Source organism: Dermochelys coriacea, chromosome 7, assembly GCF_009764565.3.
Source record: "Dermochelys coriacea isolate rDerCor1 chromosome 7, rDerCor1.pri.v4, whole genome shotgun sequence".
Lineage (NCBI taxonomy): Eukaryota > Metazoa > Chordata > Testudines > Dermochelyidae > Dermochelys > Dermochelys coriacea.
The window spans coordinates 41,506,444-41,527,431 of record NC_050074.1 but is presented as its reverse complement, the minus strand read 5'-3'; the positions used below and the strand labels follow the sequence as shown (position 1 = coordinate 41,527,431).

Below are 20,988 nucleotides of genomic sequence, written 5' to 3'. Positions count from 1 at the left end.
CTAAGAAATATAACCATGCTTAACAATCATAAATGTGCTTGTCATTTCTCTTTAAGTTTATATTTTATTTAACTGAAGAGTTCATTTAACAGGAAACACTCTAAAAATTTATAGTAAAATAAGACTAACACCATACTGATTTTCTAATCAACCCACTATTAATATATTTAGTGACCAAAGAGTAATACAAAAAAACAAAATACCATATAACTAATAAAGATCCTTATGCTCAAAATAAAAACAGCACAGCAATTTCTTCGTAAGTTATCAAAACCATAGGACTTCTATACAGGATATGGAGCAGAACATGCCACTTAAATAACAAATAGAATCTACCACTCTTAACTACAAAAATAAAGAATAAACTAAATTAAATGTTCAACAACCATAAAGAACAGTATTGGTAGATCTAAGAGCTATATTCCAGTACATAAGAATGTAAGAATGGCCATACTGGGTCAGACCAGTGGTCCATCTAGCCCAGGATCCTGTCTTGTGACAGTGGCCAATGCCAGGTGTTTCAGAGGGAATGAACAGAACAGGCAATCATAGAGTGAGCCATTCCCTGTCGTTCATTCCCAGCTTCTGGCAAACAGAGGCTAGGGACACTCAAAGTATGGCTTTGCATCCCTGTCCATCCTGGCTAATAGCCATAGGTGGAGCTATCCTCCATGACCTTATCTAGTTCTTTTTTGATCCCTGTTATAGTCTTGGCCTTCACAACATCCTCTGGCAAAGAGTTCCACAGGTTGACTGTGCGTTGTGTGAAGAAATACTTCCTTTTGTACTGTAGCCATGTATCAGCGTATTTTCTACCAATGAGCAAAGCTCTTAACCTTCAAACCTGCTCATTTGCAACACAAGCCCTTACAATGTGTGACACCTATGCTTTAGTTCATGTCAACTCATTATTGGAAGATTTTTTTAAAAAAGGGTAAAACCTGTTTTTATGGATGTTTTCCTCATTATCTGAATAAAATAAACAACTTTTGCAATCTGTAACAGGGTAATTGTAATTGGGTGCCCTGTTACAGGTTGCAAAACTGTTTTATTAAATTCAAACATTTAGAAAAGAATCCATAAAACAGATTTTATATTTAAAATAATTATACATTTGTCAATTATGGCACATGCCATTAAACACAGGCCATTTCGAACCCAGGTAGTAGGGAGAGTTCTTGTTGGATACCACCACCTTTATTTCAGCCCTTTCCATATTAAGTACACCTTCCTCCCCAGAACAAGTACTGCTGGACTCTACCTTAGGAGTGCTGTACTCTCTTCTTCCCCACTGCCTTCCTGAGGCCATGGTCTGAATTCTCTCCTATCTGGAATCTCCTGCCAGTTCCTGCTTAGTTTCCCATCCTTCCCTGATATGCCTTTCTCCAGTTCCTGGACAGGAGGAAGTGGGGAGAGAGGAACAGAGGGTCCACAGCTGCAGGCAGCAGTCTCTGTCTCAGATATATGTGCAATGGGATGGAGGCCAAACCAGGTCTGACAGTGAGCCTTTTACAGAGGATAAGATTATATTTCCTATTGCATGCTGTTCTAAATTTACATTTTACGTTTAATAAAGAAGTGTATATTGCTCAAGTTAATTTACATTATTTTGGCGATTCAAACTCAAATTTAAAAAGGCACAGTTAGAAATCCTCAGAACTTGTCTATTCATGACAGCCAGCAACCAAAGCTGAAGACAATAAGATCATTAACTGGAGCAGCAAAAAACAAAACTAAACTCTGAACTCAGGTTGCCAAATACAAAAAGTGGGACTGATCTGATTTTAAAATGTGTTGTTATTTTTTTAAATTATAAATCTAAACATCCAAGGTGAAATTCATTGCAATGCAGAAGGCCAATGAAAAATCCCTCCACACCCCACTTTACTTCTCCTCAACATAACTTCCACTCTGTATTTAAAGTCATATCTACTTACTTTACTGAAAAATAGTAGTTTTTACTCCTCTTAATTCTGAAGAACACAAAGTATTCTGGGAGAACACACCAGATTCAATTCTGCCTTATAAATCAATAGTTAGCAAAGAGAAATAAGGACCACATTTGAATTTCAGATCAAAGGTAGAGGTTACATTACTAATAGTTTTTTAAAAATCATATTTTGACTTGTAAACTGATCATACATAATATGAATCCACTGAATTATTGAATCCCATGAAGCCACTTTATTGTAACTTTTCTAATCATAACCATTTAGTTTAACAAGCAAAGAGGATGTGTACATTTTATTTTGAGTAATCCTAATGAACTATTTTTTACTGAAAGTGCAAGTGAAGATAAATCTCGTTATTTTAAAATGTCCTGTATGGAAGAGTACCATCATGGGAGTCAAGAGAGCTGAGCTCTATTCTAACTCAGTGTGACCTCTCTGTGTCACAGTTTACCCATCTGTGAAATGGAGAAAAAATGCTTATCTGTTTTTCTAAAACACTTTGACATCTATGAATTAGAAATGTGTTTAAGTATTATTATTTATTTTCAATATTCGAGCTTCTTAAAGTACAAAAAGTAGACTAGACAGTTTAACTTTTTATTTTATACAGTCAATTCCTACTCAGTTTCACTTTCTGGTGCCTACACTTTAAGAGGAAGATCCAATCTTTTGGGAAAACGAGAGATGAATTTTATTCTTTTAAAAAGAAACTGTTTCAATGGAATAATGAAAACAATTCATGGGAATTGTGGGCTGATGTTGAGCTTTGTATACATATGAAACTTTTTTTGAAAGCTAAAATTATAAGCTAAACTTACCTAACAACCTATGTATTCAATGCAGAGCTAAAAACCACACATTTACATTCTCATTGTGTTATCCTGCTTAGCAGTTAATGGTTTTCTGTATATCAACATAGTAGGTATTTATATATATTTTTGTTTATCATTAACACTAAATAGGTTTGACTTCAATACCAAGCAATATTCCACCTGATACTCGCATGATAGACCTCCAAAACAACAAAATTAAAGAGGTCAAGGAAAATGATCTCAAAGGACTCGCATCACTTTATGTAAGTTTGTTATTTTCTGATTCAATTTTATTTAGGCAACTCAGATTTTTATTCATTTATTTATTTATTTATTTAAATTATATCCTTCCTTCTACAATAATTTAGATGAATTAAAATAAAATATTTTGATATCTTCAACTCTGGGTGCATACACATTACATACTGCAATCTTGTCAGTTTACATGGAGCTCACAACATCCAGACACATGCCATATGGGCAGGGAGAATACATTCAAGCTTTTAAATACCCAGAGAAAAATTTCTCTCCGCTTTAACTGATTATAATACAAATTCCCACTCTCCCCATCTAAGAACTGTAACCAACAGCCATAAACTTAATCCCACATGTGAAGCAGATGTCAGGGAGGAATTTTCAAAAGCACCTAACTCTGCCTCCATTGAAGTGAATGGTAAAACTCTTCTTAACTTCAAATGAAATAATGTAAGGCCAACACTGAGCTCCTTTGAAAATCCTGTCTGCCTTATTAATTCTTTAAGATATAGGTAAGCATACTAAATTAAAATAATACAAAAATGATTAAAAATTATGATAAAAAAATGACACTTTAAAACTAGATTATATCAGTGAGACAGGATTGTACCCGATACTCCCTTCCAGCAGTGCAAGGAAAATAGGATGGGCTAGGGTGACTGGGAGATCTAGATCAGGAAAATCTGTATAAACAATTATGGTAAACAAAAATAAAAATCACATGCTTTTTGCAAAATCCCTCATATCTCACAAATATTTGAGATTTTTTCCCCATATCTTCTATCGCCTCACAGATCATGGAGCATATCTTGGTTTAATAGCCACTTAATTCAGTTTTTAGACATAACAGACAGCCACCATACACAAAAAGAAAAGAAAACAACAAATCCACACCTCAAGTCAAAGTAAAAGAAAAATAGAGTCAAGGTCAACTGACCAACAGAGTACCTTAAAAAGGGACTCCCAATTTCATGGTAATAAATACAGGATAGATAGGTTTGACTGATGGAAAAAATCCTTTCCAACAGCACTTGGTTTCTCAACAACAAATGAAAGTTTAGCAAATCTAATTTACTCCACAGTCTATCAATAGAGCTTTTACTTATTGTGGATTCATTGGTAGTAGAGAAAATAGGTATTATACAACCTTAGTAGTTGCCACACCTAGTATCTACTTGTGAAATGCATTGCATCCAGACACAAAAATGTAATCAATATGAACTTTACAGGAAGTTAACGAAAAACTTTATTTTTTATTTAAGTGAACACTAACGGATACAGGTTTCAGAGTAGCAGCCGTGTTAGTCTGTATTCGCAAAAAGAAAAGGAGTACTTGTGGCACCTTAGAGACTAACAAATTTATTAGAGCATAAGCTTTCGTAATGCATCCGATGAAGTGAGCTGTAGCCCACTAACGGATACGAATCTCCAGTGTAAGAACACAGATTAATCAGGAGCCATTTCTAATTACTAAGGCTGCAAGTCTGTCACAGAAGTCATGGATTCCATGACTTTCCAGGACCTTTGCAACTGCCGGTGTAGCTGACCCCAGGGCCGCCCGAGCAGCTGGGGCAGCCCCGGGGCTGCCTGAACAGTGGCCAGTGCCACTGGCCCGGGGGGGGGGGGGGTCGCTGGAGCAGCAGCGATCCCGGAGAGGCAAGGGTTTCAGGGTTCACACTAGGGGCCATCAGAACAGCGTCCTTGGGGGCCTCGGAGAAGCAGGTGGCAGGAACTGCTAAGTTTTAGTCAGGGATATTTATAGTAAAGTCATGGACAGGTCAAGGGCTGTGAATATTTGTTTATTGCTCGTGACCCGCCCATGACTTTTACTAAAAATCCCCATGACTAAATCTTAGCCTTACTAATCACCTCTAGTTGTGCACTAATTGAAAGCTCATAATCTCTTGATAATAAAGAAGATTTGGTTTTTCAGAGCAGTTCACTTGAGACATTTAGCAAAACCTACAGAATTCTCACTGAGAACAAAGTTTGGTTTCTTCATGCCACTTGTCAGAGCACTAGTTTCCTTAGCAAAGGCCACAGATGGCAGCAAATGATACTTAAAAAGCAGAATTTCCTACCAAATCCTTCAATATATTTCCTTATTTTGGTGTGAAAAAGATCAAGTCTGATTTTCTCATGATTACTATAAAGCGACAATGTGACATTCAGTACCTTGGGGGAGTGCCCTCTAATCCCCATATCCCTCATTTATATATAATTGTGATCTTGCATATAAAGTAGGCTGTGTGAGGTATCAGGGGAAAGGTTATGATCTGTTGAAAGTCATTTTTCTATCCATATGTGTGTATCATCAATACCTATGAAATTATAAGAATTATGTTTTATGGTTATCACTAAAACATGCTGTAAGTTGAGGAATCAGCCAGATATTAGCTCCCCAGAGAAGGCAGCAAGGAAAGTAACCAAGGCCCAGGGGGGATGTCAAACAACCCATCAATAACCATTGTCCAGTAAGGGAGCTACAATGCAATGATTCACCTGCATGAGGCCACACAAGGGGAATTGCTCAACCTTGCCTGAAGACTAAACATTGCTCATCAGACATGCCTGGACTTGTGTTCCCCAAGCATGTGGGACTGAGGGTGTAAACAGGGGCCCCATGCTTGGCCTTTCTCCTGCCCCCACCTATGCTGCAAGCAACCAAGACACTCAGAAGAAGACTGAAGACTCCAATAGAGGAGGCTGGCCCAGGTTTAAGGGACAAACCTGTATATTAAGGACGGCAATTATCCAGTGGGGTGAGAAAAACTGCTTCATCTAGATGTTTCCCAGTCTAATAGGGTTGAGAGTTTAGACTGTGTGCTTATATTTTATTTTGGTAACTAACTCTGACTTTTTACCTGTCACTTATCACTTAAAATCTATGTTTTGTAGTCAATAAATTTGTTTAACTGTTTGTCTTTATCAGGGAGTTTGCCTGAAGTGTTTGGTAATCTGCTCAAGTTTGCAAAGGCTAGTGTATATCCACTTTCCATTAATGAAGTGCTGAACCAATTAATAAATGTGCACTTCTCATATTGAGCAGTGCAAGATGGTATATTCCTGAGGTACAGTGCTGGGAGCTGGGGTATTTGGCTCTGGTGCCTTTCTCTGTGTGATTCATGAGTGGCTCTGGGAGCATTCATGCAATCTAGCTGGGTGTGGGTCTCTGCATGTGGTTGTGCTGAGTGATAACAGCACCTGGAGGGGTTTAATACTGGTCACTAACACGGCATTGTGAGAGACAGCCCAGGCTGGAGAGAGTTAAGGGGGCACAGTGGTCCCACAGTCCTAGGCTACACCCTGGGGATCCCATCACAGACAGTAACAACATTTTGACAGTACTCTCTGAAGCAGTGGAAAGTAGAAACATGAACAGTCATGACATTGAAATATAAAAGTATAATCTGATGTGCAAAATAATCTCAAGTAACACAATTTATCGATCATACTCTGTCACATGGCAGGCCCTCAACTAGTGAGGCAATGATATCTAGAAGAGCACAGAGAAAGCAAAATTAAGAGACTTGTCCAAAGGAGGGATATTTTGTTTAAATGAACAGAAAATAATTTAAAGTACATCAGAGGTCAAAGAAAATGGAAAGTAAGACAAATGAAATGTTTTTGTTGTTATATACAATTTACTCATTCCTTTTAATTCTGGCTGGGCAGATTTTCATTAATAAACCATTTTGAAAACATCAACTGAGACAGAGACAGAAGTCTTGAAAAGGACTGAGATCATGACAATGGGGAGAAAATATTTTATTCCTCTCCTTTATCATAATTCCTAATTTTCCCATATTATACCTCATACAATTTATTTACTTGCTCTTTTTTCAGTTCTTGCAAGGTGCTGAGCACATTCAACATCCTTTGACTAAAACATGAGTAGAGGACTGTCAGTACATCACACGATTTAACCTTCAAATCTCTGTAACATACTGCCCGTTTCCCTCTTTGTTTGACTTTTCACAATATGCCCACCCTCCTTTCCCCACATCCACCAAAGGCACTTTTTGTCTCACAATAATGATGGGGAATTGAAAGCTGGTGTTGAAAGATAGCAATTTCAGTTGGGATATTTCTTTTATAAAAAAAAACAAAAAATCAACATAAAACAACAAAACAAATCTAGATGGAGACAGTCTGCCAGTCCAAAATGGGAGTGCAGCACTTTTTGATACCAATTGGAAAATAAATTAACTCTTTCCTCATTATTTGGATTTCCCAACTGTATTTGGCTGTACCGGCTCATGGTCTTCAAAAATGTGACTACAGCATCATGGGTATGTTATGTCTGAAAAAATGAATATATAAAAAAGCAGAAATCATACGATTTATCCCCATCAGTAGACATGTTATTTTGCTTACTACACTGAACAGTAAACAGTCAGGAAAAGGAGCAAAATAGTTGTTGCACAGCTTGCTTTAACAATCATGAGAATATGCGATTAGCTTCCCTCTCACAATCACTCACCTTTGGTGCGTCCCAACAGCACTTTTCTCTTACTTCTTGTGGAAGCTTTAAGTTCTCGGTACATTTTTTGAGTAATTCAATTTTTATGGATTTTATTATTAAGTAAAACATACAACATGCAAGATGTTGAAAAAGCTATTGGAAATATGCATTTATGCATTCAATTATTAGTAAATAAATTCTCATTTCCAAGTCACAGTATGCATGTTAAATTAGAAATCAGGAACTCTTTAATAACCTGAAAATCAAAAAGAAATCCTATACAATGTGGAAGCACGGACAAATTGCTAAGGATGAGTACAAAAGAATAGTGCAACCATGTAGGTACAGGTTTCAGAGTAGCAGCCGTGTTAGTCTGTATTCGCAAAAAGAAAAGGAGTACTTGTGGCACCTTAGAGACTAACAAATTTATTTGAGCATAAGCTTTCGTGAGCTACAGCTCACTTGCTGTAGCTCACGAAAGCTTATGCTCTAATAAATTTGTTAGTTTCTAAGGTGCCACAAGTACTCCTTTTCATGTAGGGACAAAATCAGAAAGACTAAGGCACAAAATGAATTACATCAAGCAAGGGACATAAAAAGCAATAAGATGACATTATTTAAATACATGAGGAGCAAGGAAAATGTAGGTCATCCTCTGCCTCAGCAGGGAAGGAGAGCTAATAACAGATGACATCAAAAAGACTGAGGTGTTTAATAGCTACTTTGCTTCAGTCTTCACTAAAAAGGTTAATAATGACCAGATAATTAACATAGTTAATATTAATATCCAGGTAAAGGACCATGGAAGACTTTGTTATGGCCTAGGTAGGGAATTTCTGCTTTCTTGAGCCAAAGGACACAGCTGCTTTGTTATTGTGGGATATAGATAGTTATTGAAGGACATGGCTGCTTTGCATGGCTCTTCGCCAGGTAGCGGAAAGCTCTCCTCTTTGGGAAGTACCTAATTCTATATTCATGAGCTGTTTTTGTATAGTGCTTATTAATATTGATTGTCTGCCCCTCCATTGGACTCCATCCCAGGCAGAGCTCTGGTGTGCTGGGTTCCCCGCCTTTGTTACTGCAATGCTTGGAGTCCCCGTTGCGGGTGGGTCACTAAACTTCAGTAAAGCCAATAACTCATAGCTGTGTGTAAGCCTCATTTTTCTCAGAGTACTCCTGCCGGACCTGTGGTGCTTCGAGCACTGTGGCCCAGAACACCAGGGGAAAGGAACACAAGCCAAAATAAGGAAGTTAAAGAATATTTAGATAAGTTAAATGTATTTGAGACATCAGGGCTTGATAAAATTCAACCTAGGATACTTAAGAAACTAGCTGAAGCAACTTTGGAACAGTTAGTAATTATCTTCAAGAACACATGGAGACAAGTGAGGTCTGAAAGGACTGGAGAAGGGCAAACATAGTACCTGTCTTTAAAAAGGGAAACAAAGAGGACCCGTGGAATTATAGACCACTCAACCAAATTTCGATAGCTGGAAGGATATTGGAACAAATCATTAAACAACCAATTTGTAAGCACATAGTAGATAATAGGGTTATAAGGAATAGCCAGTGTGGATCTGTCAAGAACAAATTATACCAAACCAACATAGTTTACTTTTTTGACAGGGTTACTGGCCTAGTAGATGGGGAAAGCTGTAGCTGTGATATATTTTGATTTTAGTAAGGTTTTGGACACGCGTGACATTCTCATAAACAAGCTAGGGAAATGTGGTCTATAATTACTATAAAGGGGTACACAACTGGTTGAAAGACCATATTCAAAGATTATTTCTCATTGGTTCATTGTCAAACTAGGTGGATGCATCTAGTCCACCTAGGGTCTGTCCTGTGTCTTGTTCTATTCAATATTTTCACTAATGACTTGGATAATGGGCTGGAGAGTATGCCATAAAAATCTGTGGATGGCATCAAGCTGAAAGGGGTTGCAAGCACTTTGGAAGATAGGATTAGAATCCAAAACAACCTTGACAAATTAGATGATGGTCTGAAAACAACAAAATGAAATTCAATAAAGACAAGTGCAAAGTATTACACATAGGAAGGAAAAATCAAATGCACAACTACAAAATGGGGAATAACTGGCGAGGAAAGGATCGGGTGGGAGGTTATAGTAGAATCACAAATTAATTGTGAGTCAACTGCATGATGCAGCTGCAAAAAAGGCTAATATTCTAGGTTGTACCAATAAGAGGTGGCATCTAAATCATGGGAGTTAATTGTCCCACTCTACTCAGCACTGGTGAGGCCTCAGCTGGAGTACTGTGTCCAGTTCTGGACACCCACACTTTCAGAAAGAAGTGGACAAACTGGAGAGAGTCCAGAGGAGAGCAACAAAAAATGATAAAAGGTTTAGAAAACTTGACTATGAGGAAAGGTTAAAAAAACTAGACATGTTTAGCCTTGGGAAAAGAAGTCTAGGGGCAGGGGCTGATAAACTTTAAATATGTTAAGGTCTGCTATAAAAAGAATGGTAAGAGGATGATGATCAATTGGTCTCCTTGTTAACCCAAAGGTAGGACAAGAAATAATGGGCTTAGATTCATAGATACTAAGGTCATAAGGGACCATTCCGATCATCTCGTCCGACCTCCTGCACAGCGCAGGCCACAGAATCTCACCCACCCTCTCCTACGAAAAACCTCTGAGCTATTGAAGTCCTCAAATCGTGGTTTAAAGACTTCAAGCAGAGAAGCCTCCCTCAAGTCAACCATGCCCCATGCTACAGTGGAAGGCGAAAAACCTCCAGGGCCTCTCCAATCTGCCCTGGAGGAAAATTCCTTCCCGACCCCAAATATGGCGATCAGCTAAACCCTGAGCATATGGGCAAGATTCACCAGGCAGATACTACAGAAAATTCTTTCCTGGGTAACTCAGATCCCATCCATCTAATATCCCATCTCAGGGGATTAGGCCTATTTACCCTGAATATTAAAGATCAATTAATTACCAAATCCCATTATGCCATCATACCATCTCCTCCATAAACTTATCGATTAGAATCTTAAAGTCACATAGATCTTTTGCCCCCACTGCTTCCCTTGGAAGGCTATTCCAAAACTTCACTCATCTGATGGTTAGAAACCTTCGTCTGATTTCAAGTCTAAACTTCCTGGTGGCCAGTTTATACCCATTTGTTCTTCTGTCCACATTGGTGCTGAGCTGAAATAATTCCTTTCCCTCTCCTGTATTTATCCCTCTGATATATTTATAGAGAGCAATCATATCTCCCCTCAACCTTCTTTTAGTTAGGCTAAACAAGCCAAGCTCCTTAAGTCTCCTTTCATAAGACAAGTTTTCCATTCCTCGGATCATCCTAGTAGCCCTTCTCTGTACCTGCTCCAGTCTGAATTCATCCTTTTTAAACATGGGAGACCAGAACTGCACACAATATTCTAGGTGAGGTCTCACCAGTGCCTTGTATAATGGTACTAAAACCTCCTTATCCCTACTGGAAATGCCTCTCCTGATGCATCCCAAAACCGCATTAGCTTTTTTCACAGCCATATCACATTGGCAGCTCATAGTCATCCTATGATCAACCAATACTTCAAGGTCCTTCTTCTCTTCCGTTACTTCTAATTGATGCGTCCCCAACTTGTAACTAAAATCCTTGTTATTAATCCCTAAATGCATAACCTTACACTTCTCACTATTAAATTTCATCCTATTTCTATTACTCCAGTTTACAAGGTCATCCAGATCTTCCTGTATAATATCCCGATCCTTCTCCGAATTGACAATACCTTCCAGCTTTGTATCATCTGCAAACTTTATTAGCACACTCCCACTTTTTGTGCCAAGATCAGTAATAAAAAGATTAAATAAGATTGGTCCTAAAACTGATCCCTGAGGAACTCCACTGGTAACCTCCCTCCAACCTGACAGTTCGCCTTTCAGTAGGACCCGTTGCAGACTCCCCTTTAACGAATTCCTTATCCACCTTTTGATGTTCATATTGATCCCCATCTTCTCCAATTTAACTAATAATTCCCCATGTGGCACAGTATCAAATGCCTTACTGAAATCTAGGTTAATCTTCAGCAAGGGAGGTTTATGTTAGATATGAGAAAAAACTTTCTAATGGCAAGGGTAGATATGCTTTGGGATAGGCTTTCAAGAGAGGTTGTGGAATCCCAGTCACTGGAGGTTTTTAAGAACAGGTTGGACAAACACCTGACAGTGATGGTCTAGGTATACTTGGTCCTGCATCAGTGCAGGAGGCTAGATGCCTCCTGCACTGATGCAGGACCAAGTATACCTAGACCAAGATACCTTCCAGCCCTACATTTCTACTACTCCATAAAATAATGCATATGTAATTACTAAAAATATTTACCAATGTCCTCACAAATGCATGATCATAAAAATCAAATATAGATACTGTTTTCTTACTTTTCACATATTTCTTAGGCACTGGCTTTGAACAACAACAAAATATTTAAGATCCACCCAAAAGCCTTTCAATCAACAAAGAAGTTGCGACGGCTGTACTTGTCCCATAATCAGCTAACTGAGATCCCAGCAAACCTGCCAAAATCTTTAGCAGAGCTACGAATTCATGATAATAAGGTTAAGAAAGTACAAAAGGAAGCATTTCAAGGAATGAAGGCTTTACATGTTTTGGGTAAGTCCATCTTACTGGAACAGGATTAAAATGACTGCATGTCACCAGTTGACAAGAATATTTCAGGATTGCATTAAGCAATATGGCAAATGTGCTAAAAAATACAGTACAGACATCATAGCTAATCTACACACACAACTCCAAGAGCATGAAAATTCTATACAGAGTGACTGCATAATCGGGTCCTAAATCACTATGGAAATATTATAGAAGTTTTATTAGCTTTATTAATAAAATGTTATTTTGCCAATTTTACTAACACAAGTTGGTGAAAATGCTAAACTGCTACACGTTCCTGAAAAACCGCTAAATTCAGAATGAAATTCATCAACATCCAAATATTAACGATCTTGTGAGGAAGCTGGACAAAACCTTGGGTTCAGCTACAACCTCAAATGAGTTGGCTCCCTCACAGCTCAGCTTCTTTACTTATTCTTTCTGTGAAGATTGATCACTGAATTTGAGATGTCACATTTCATGGACAACTGATTATGATGCCATGGATTTCACCACAGGAGAAAAAACAAAAGCTAACTCAGGACAGGGGGAAAAAAAAGCTCAAATTCAAAAATGCAAAATCTGCAGTAGCAGCAAAGAATATACATTTACTGGCAAACTTAGTTTCCTATATGTAGTTTCTGTTCAAATGTTCCTTATATAGAAGTTCCTCTTTAAAGCAAGCTATCTATATTCGGGAAAATTTGACACACCATCGTCAATTAAAGCATCTTTTATATGCTTTACATAACTGAAATTCAAATCTACCTAACTGTAGCTGCAAGTGGGTCAGGTTTTGGTAACTCTGCAGGTCAAAACATGCAATCCTTACTCAGGCAAAACTGTTAGAGACATGTACCTCTCCAAAGAGGCCAACGGGTAGCACCCAGCTGCTCCTGCATAGCCAACAGTAGCCACTTCAAAATTCCAATTATAATCCATGGTCATAGTGAGGTTGATGGAGCTCCAGACTGTTTTGCAATGTAGAATTCAGTGGGAGGGGGAGGGCAGGGTTGATTTGATTTCATAAAAAGAAGTATGCACAAACTGCATAATCCCAGGACAATCTCCTCTGAATTATAGCACAGAAATTTTAAAACTCAGTCATGTAAACCATAGGTTTTTTTTCAAATCATATTACCAAAACAGTCATAATGATTACAAGTGAGGTGAAAGCAGAGTTGCTTTTAGTAAATCCTATATAAATAGACATACTAGAATTAATGTGCAATGTGTATTAGTTTAATTATAAAATACTTGCTTTGGCAGAAATGAGCGCAAATCCTTTGGACAATGATGGAATAGAACCAGGTTCTTTTGAAGGAGTGACAGTCTATCACATTAGAATTGCAGAAGCTAAACTGACCTCAGTTCCCAAAGGTATGGGTTCTTTTTTCTAGTAAGGATATGCCCAAATAATCTATAAATCTTTCAGATGTGTGCTATGTACAATAAGAATCTTCCCTTTACACCAACGTTCTCCTGAATAACCTGATTTTATATCTATTATTTTTCTTTGAATTTCTGTAGTATAACATTACAATATTGAAAATAATTATTTCCATTCAATGGGTTCTAAATTTGTTCCTCTCTCTCCACTACATCACAAGCAGCTGCCCATCCTTCCCTTCTGCCTTTTTCATCCTTGGAATGCTGTTATTAAGCACTGGTAGACACACTCTCTTGTTCTTAGTGGTTGAGGAGATTCACTTCTCCCACTGTCCCACTCTGTTCAGATGGTGCATGCCACCTTCATTAAGGTCAAGAAGCAGCAGAAACAGTAACAAACCAACCAACAGCAAGGAGGGGCAATTCAGCCTAGCCCAGAGAACGAACTGGGCCAGGCCTCCCAACAAATTGCAACTCCCTCCTTTAACTTTCTTCTGGCAGCTTCTCCCAAATGCTTAAGAACCATGCAGGTCTAAGAATACCTGAGAATTAGCCAGTGTCGTAACTGAAAATTGCCACAGATCCTTAGTCAGTCAATCTGAAATAACAGTTATTTTCTTTTTTATTCCTCTTCCAAGTAACCTACATAATGATCAACTTTCCAAGTAATACTTCCTTTCCATTCAAATTTTAATCTTTTTTTTTTTGTTAACAGAGATGCTTCTCAAGAAGTTGAAGCATTAAGAACCCAAGCTTTTGATTCCACATAGAGGACAATTACTGGATATGATTCCTCCTTGATCATGCCTCTTTGTGAGCACTTAACTTTTCAGATGGGCAAAACACAAACTCCTCCAAAACCACCGTTCTTGTCCTTGCTATATTGAGTTACGCCTAGGCTTATGATTATGAGTGAAATGTGATCTTGCACCATTGTGCCTAATAAAACATTTAATCCATGCTAGGCATTATTCTCCACTGGTCTGGGAATCTGTAGGTTATTCCCAAACCTAAACAGCAGCACAATCCAGTACCATCTATAGGCCTGATTCTTTCACCCTTATTTAAGTAGATACATGGATTTCAGTGAGATTATTCATGGAGTAAATAAAGTATAAATCAACATCAGTGAAGGTGGAAGAGTTTGACCATATAAACAAAAATCCAACAATAATTAAAAAGAAAAGACAGCAGAAATCTAAATGCATCCGATGAAGTGAGCTGTAGCTCACGAAAGCTTATGCTCTAATAAATTTGTTAGTCTCTAAGGTGCCACCAGTACTCCTTTTCTTTTTGCGAATACAGACTAACACGGCTGCTACTCTGAAACCAGAAATCTAAAGATATTGGTCACTATAGTTAAAATACTTCTAAAAATATCTAATCAATTTACCAGAATATTTAACTAATCTAGGGTAAGATTATTACATTAATTTATTTTAAAAACAGAGAATGAATAATTAGTCAATGTCCATTTATTGTTGATTTCATTATAACATTTCGAGGAGAAAAAGCAAAAATATTCAGGTTGACAATTCTTTTGAAAAACAAACCCTATTGATTTAAACTACAAATGAAGAAATCTAGAAAAATCAAAAACATAACGTACATTTATATCTGCTGGATATTTTTTGATCCAGGCAGCAAACCAGTCCTATCCAGCACCTTTCCAACCCTCCCCAAAATAAAAGGGAGGAAGTAGTTGAGAATTTAATAAATATAAATATTTTAACCAATTAAATTAAATTGATTTTTCTTCCCTTTAGGGCTACCATCCTCTTTACTAGAACTTCATCTAGATGACAACAAAATTACTGCAGTTGAACTTGAGGATTTTATTCGGTACAAAGATCTTCAAAGGTAAAACGCAATATATAGAGTGATTCCACCAAGAAGCACTACTTGGTGGAACGTCAAAGTTTCCAGGATTTTCTCCATCACTTTAGGCAACCATTTTTGGGATAGGGTAGTGTATGGTGTAATAGCTTACAATATTAATTTTGTAATTACACTAGAACAATGATGTCCAACTTGCGGCCCTAAGGGCTCTTTAATGTGACCGTTGAGGGAAAACACGATAGAAGAAAATTTGAAATTTGGTTTTGGAGTGCTGTATGGTACACCAGTCTTTGTCTTGACAGAGTGCCTAGGAGCATGCCAAGAGATAGGAGGTTCAGGCAAGTACTCTAAGTGCTTCAGGTTTTCAGGCTCTAGAGGCTCTAAATACCTGGCTGGTCCAATCTACTGCACCAACTAACTTCACACCACCTCCTCCCAGATCTGCACATACTCTGCCTCCATGATCACTTTTCCCAACCGTCTCCTAACTGACACAATTATCCTCCTCTGTTGGAGACCTATTGCCCCCCTGAGCAGTGTGGGGGAAAAGCAGCAGCAGACTCATCATGTTCCTTTTTACTGGCACATTTCTGCTCAGCAGATTCATCATAATACGTTTCCTGGTACTCTTTTCCCCACTCAGAAAGGGGAGGGGTAGTGAAGAATAAAGCAGCCTCTGAGCTTCTGCTTCTTTAAGAGGTGGGGAGAAAGGTACTGAGAAAGTGGAGAGCTGGCTGGAGTCATGCAGTTCTTCACAAGGGGAAAGGGGAAAAAGCAGTATCTAGTGCAAGAGGAACTAGGGCACCCAGCAGAGAGTTCATGGGAAAAGGGCAGGAGAGTATAAGTAGGAAAATCCCTCTCCAAGGCCCAGCTGGTACTCTGAAAAAGTGGCTGAGTAACTTTGAATCTAGAATTTGCTCTTAGAAACCTAAACTGGGAGCTGGTTGCAAGGCTTCCAATTCAGTGAAAGCAACTAGAATAGAGAGGAGTGAAGAGAGCTTTACATCATCCTTCCCTTCCTCAATTTTGGCCTGTTAACATTTTGAAATAATATTTTTAGCCCTGCAGCTAGTCACTATCTTAGACTAAGTTAAAGTGTGAGTGACAATTTATGTGAAGGGGAAGTCTGAAAGTAGAAAATAAAAGTGAGGTATATGAAGAGTTACACTAAGTTGAAAATGATTAAATTTAGTTCTATAAAAATGTTAATTTTTCCTGCTACTGTGTCTATATTATAACAATATAAAAATATTATTTTATTGTGCATAAATGTATTGATTGGGTATACTATCTGTTTAAAGAGTATGATTTATTTATACAAATACTGCTGATTTTTGTTTTGTTTTAATGTTTGCTCCTGATAGAATAACTATTGCATACCAACTGAATGACAATGTACAATGTACAATTGACCAAATAACTAATGTACAATAGCCCTTTAAGTGAAGCTAAATTAGGCAAATGTTCCGTTCCAGATTAGTTTATTTTATATCAAAATTAACATTTTTTTCTTTTCTGATTTTTAGTTTTCTCCTGTATACTCCTGTGTGCAAAACTTGATTGAAAAGGATGCTCAGCAATGCTCCTATAAATCACCATGCATCAGCAGTTAAGTTTTCTTGTTTTATTTCTAGGCTGGGACTGGGAAACAATAAAATCAAAGATGTGGAAAATGGAAGTTTTTCCAGTATACCAAACGTAAGAGAAATACATCTAGAAAACAACAAACTGAAAAAGGTTCCCTCTGGACTACCTGATCTGAAATATCTGCAGGTAATATACTACTACAGATGGTTTTATTTTTATTTTGTTATGCTGCTTAGGGAACATAATTACTTTAACAATTATGTATCTTGGATACTGTTCTTACAACAGATACTCCTGGGGAAATTCTGCGCATCTGCCGACATGCAAAATTCATTTATCCGGCATAATTTTGTATTTTTCCGCATAAAAAACATTTTGCCGAGTAAATGCTGCAGTTCCGCCTTTTGCCCACCAGAGGCCGCTGTGGAGCTAGAACAGCCAGCATGAACACAGCTGACTGTTCTGGCGCCTCAGTGGCCTCTGGGGGGAAAAAGGCAGAACTGCAGCATTTCTTAGGCAAAATGTTTTTTATGTGGGAAAATACAAAATTCTATGCCCAATGTTGCAGAATTCCCCCAGCACTCTGCCTGTGGAGCCAGGTTAGGACAGAGTGGGGCACACAGGGCTGCTGGGGAGTCACACACTGACTCAGAATGGCTAGTGGGGGGACAGACTGGAGCATAGGCTCAGGAGCTAATAGGGTGACAGTGTTGAGCCTGGGGATGGGGGCTGCAGAGACTCATGGAAATGAGGGGTAAGGGGACAGGGGCAGATGTACCCGACTGAATGGGAGAGGCTTGGGGTCAGCCAGGCTCTGTATTGGGTAGGCTTCTCAACACCCTAACAATCCCACCCCCACATCCAAAGACAAACCTCCCATCCACATCTAACACCCTCCAGGTTCAGTCCTAAGCTCCTTCTCTCACACTCAGCTCTTCCACTACTCCTGACTGCCCCAAGCCTTTGCACTGCTTCTGACAGGTGCAGGAAATACAGCTCTGTATTGTAATTTAAATGAATTACACAAAGTTCTGTATTGATATGCCTCGTAAGGAATCTATTTGTCAAAACAAAAAAAAAAATCTTTCTTTTTTTTCCTTTTGGTCTGTATTTTTACAGACATACTTGCTGATAGATATTTTGAAATAAGTTACCAAAATAATTGTAACTGGCATGATTATATTGTGTTATTTTGACAAATAAAATATGCAGAATTTTCCAGAATTTTTTTTGTGCCAATATTTTTTGGCCCAGAATTCTTCCATGAGTAAACAGAAAAATGGGAAATAAAGTACAAATAACAGAATCACTCAATACAAGCAATTCTCTGCAAAGAAAAAACAGCCGAAAGGTATTTTGTGTGGTAAAGTAATATCTAGGAAGCCAATTGACCACTGGCCCACCAAAACAGGGCAAATAGGTAATAAGTCAATTTGTAACAGAGGCTTGTACGCAGACACAGGCTGGGACTGAAATATTTTCATTCCCATATTGAAAAACATTGATCTCCAAACTTACAAATTTATGAGATTACCTATTAAAATCAAGTTGAAACTGAAGTGTAGCGGGAGAAATCAAGGTGAAATGAATGATGCAGGTTTAAGGTTTGGTATTTAGGAACACACCAAGGTTAGAACAGTAATCAGAATCCAAAATGCTTTCATATGCAAGACAATATTGCATAAATTGGAAGAGGAAAGCAACATGGTAATCAGAATAATATAACTTTAAGGTCTAATATTTCACAATCTGCCATGTCTATGACTTTATTCTACTGCAAAGCCAGTAATCTAAGTTTACCAACAGTATAGAGTATTTGTTTGTAGCCCCAATAGCTAGCATGACGTATTAAGGCTTAAAAATTATCACTAGCATTACTTTAAAAAAAGAAAAGTATATTAAGTCAGATACCTCAGACTGCTGATTTTTTTATTTCCCTTGTTAAGGCTGTGTGTTAAACTTAGGCCATGTTTACCAGAAACTTGAACAAAAATAAAATCAGGAATGAGCCAAATCTGCTCATCAGGCAGAGTTGTTAGAGCAATATCTCACATGGTGTAAATGTACTGCTGTTAGCAGAGAACCCAGATATACACAGTACAGGGGGGTGCCACATCCCGTCTAATTAGGGTGGATAAACCTGTTCAGTATAAAGGGTGACTCTTCTAAGTGCTCTAAGAGTGGCATTCTTATTGGATCACTTGACATTTGGGGCCACTTGACCAAGGGGGTCATGAGATAAAGCCCTCCCCCACAAAAAAACCCCCAGATTTCTTAAGCCTGGCAAATTTCATCAACTTTTTTGAGCACACTGGTGGTCAAACCATGGGTCTGATCATTTTCCAAAGTGTCTCAATCACTGAATATTTACCCCAGCAAGTGGCTCCCACTAATCCTCTGGGGAAGCAGTATTAAAAACATTATTCAACAAAGAGCTAAACTATTGATAGGCTCAAGCCTAACTCTCGTGATTCATGAGCCTAACTCAGACTGATTATACTGTGCATGTGCAGACAGGATATGTAAGAAAATTTCTGGCCAGCCACTTTTCACAGGAGTATGGTGGCTCACGAGAACATGTTGTGGCCATTGTACCTGAGCTATACCCACGCATGCCCTTCTGGGGCAGATCTGAATCTCCTTCCTTCTATTCTGTGCATGTACTAGGATTGGGGGGGAGCTACCCCTCAGGGGGTATATGATCCCCTCTTCTTATCCCCCACAGAGCTGGAATCTGGGTGCCCTAGCTTGAAGGTGGGGCCAAACTGGGTGGACCATAGGCATGGCTGGATAATCCTGGCCAAAGCAGGGACAGGGAGTCTGGCTGAGGACCTTGTAGTGGGAGGTTTAGGGCCTGGCAAGGTGTACAGCTCAGGCTATATAACCAAGTTAGCACGCAACCCTCCAGTAAGCTGCTGCCTGTGATATGTGTACATGCAGAACTCATAAGAGAATGTCAGTATTATATTTACTGTGAGAGTTATAATTATTGGCCCGCTATACCTTTAAGGTTGTGCCCTGACCCTTTAAAGATTTGGAGTTCTGCTGTAAAGAAAAAAAGGAACAAAGTGGGAGCAGAAATTGATTGCAGGAAGGTTGTTGGAGTGCTCTGGTGAGACTGAGCTACTGTGGGACTTGTGAAAGCTGAGTTTGTCTGTTTTTTAGGATAGTGACTTTAACAAACCTCAGTTTTAAAATCATCCTTGGTTTGTGAATGCAACATATGCAGCAGCAGAGCAACTTTTTATGTGTTCATGTCTTCTAAAGCGCCCGTGACTTATTAGGATGGGAAGGGGAGGGTGATCTGGGTAAGTTGGGTGGAAGGGCTATGTTGCAGGGAATGGTAATGGAGTGGAGTGGAGAAAGAAAAACACCAGTCACATGCTTAAAGTTACAATAACTACCATGTAATAAAAAATATCAAGGTTTTGGCTGTGATTTTTCTCACAGACCATCTCAGCAACTACACACTCCAAATCTTTCAAAGCATGACCCATATCCCCATTCTGTTATTACCAAGTATACAGAAGGGAGGAGGAATACTTAGGAATCACATAGCAACCATGCTGCCTAGTGGTGAGACCACTTGATTAAGATTATTCCTGGGTCTGCCACAGGCCTGTTAGGTGATCTGGGCAAGTCAATATCCTCTCTGTGTCTCCATTTTCCCATCTGTAAAATGAGGACAATTATGTATAGTGTGTTATTTAAAAGTTAGGTGATATTAATATTATTATTATTTCCTAGCCACAATTCAACATCAGCTGCAAATGTATATGATGCTACAACTACCTAAATGACCACTAACTACTAAAATAAACATTTCTCTTTCTGTTGAAAAAACTAGGCAATTCACTGACAAGAAACTTAATGCTCAGTTAAGATTCCCTTGTGATATCTCATGCCCTTCCAGAAAGTTGAGTTTATTGACACCCAACCTTCTGAAAACCAGGAAATGAAGAGTTAAGTATTTCAGACTTAAACTTCTGAAAACCAGGAAAAAAAGAAGTCAAGTACATGCCAACACAACTTTAACCCTGCACTCTT

General features: G+C 38.4%; 2 protein-coding genes across 3 annotated transcripts in view; one reads left to right on the top strand and one right to left on the bottom strand.

Annotated features, from left to right (window-relative positions):
• LOC119859060 (centromere protein P) overlaps positions 1–20,988 on the bottom strand; it is a 327,648-nt gene that overhangs the window by 168,695 nt on the left and 137,965 nt on the right. The gene's annotated exons all lie outside the window — the stretch shown is intronic.
• The window catches only part of ASPN (asporin), a 29,871-nt gene that overhangs the window by 2,020 nt on the left and 6,863 nt on the right, over positions 1–20,988 (top strand). The window contains exons 2-6 of the mRNA XM_038410700.2: positions 2,915–3,027; positions 11,916–12,129; positions 13,396–13,506; positions 15,282–15,375; positions 16,989–17,127. Of these exons, the coding sequence (XP_038266628.1) occupies positions 2,915–3,027; positions 11,916–12,129; positions 13,396–13,506; positions 15,282–15,375; positions 16,989–17,127 (671 nt within the window). The remainder of the gene's footprint in view (positions 1–2,914; positions 3,028–11,915; positions 12,130–13,395; positions 13,507–15,281; positions 15,376–16,988; positions 17,128–20,988) is intronic.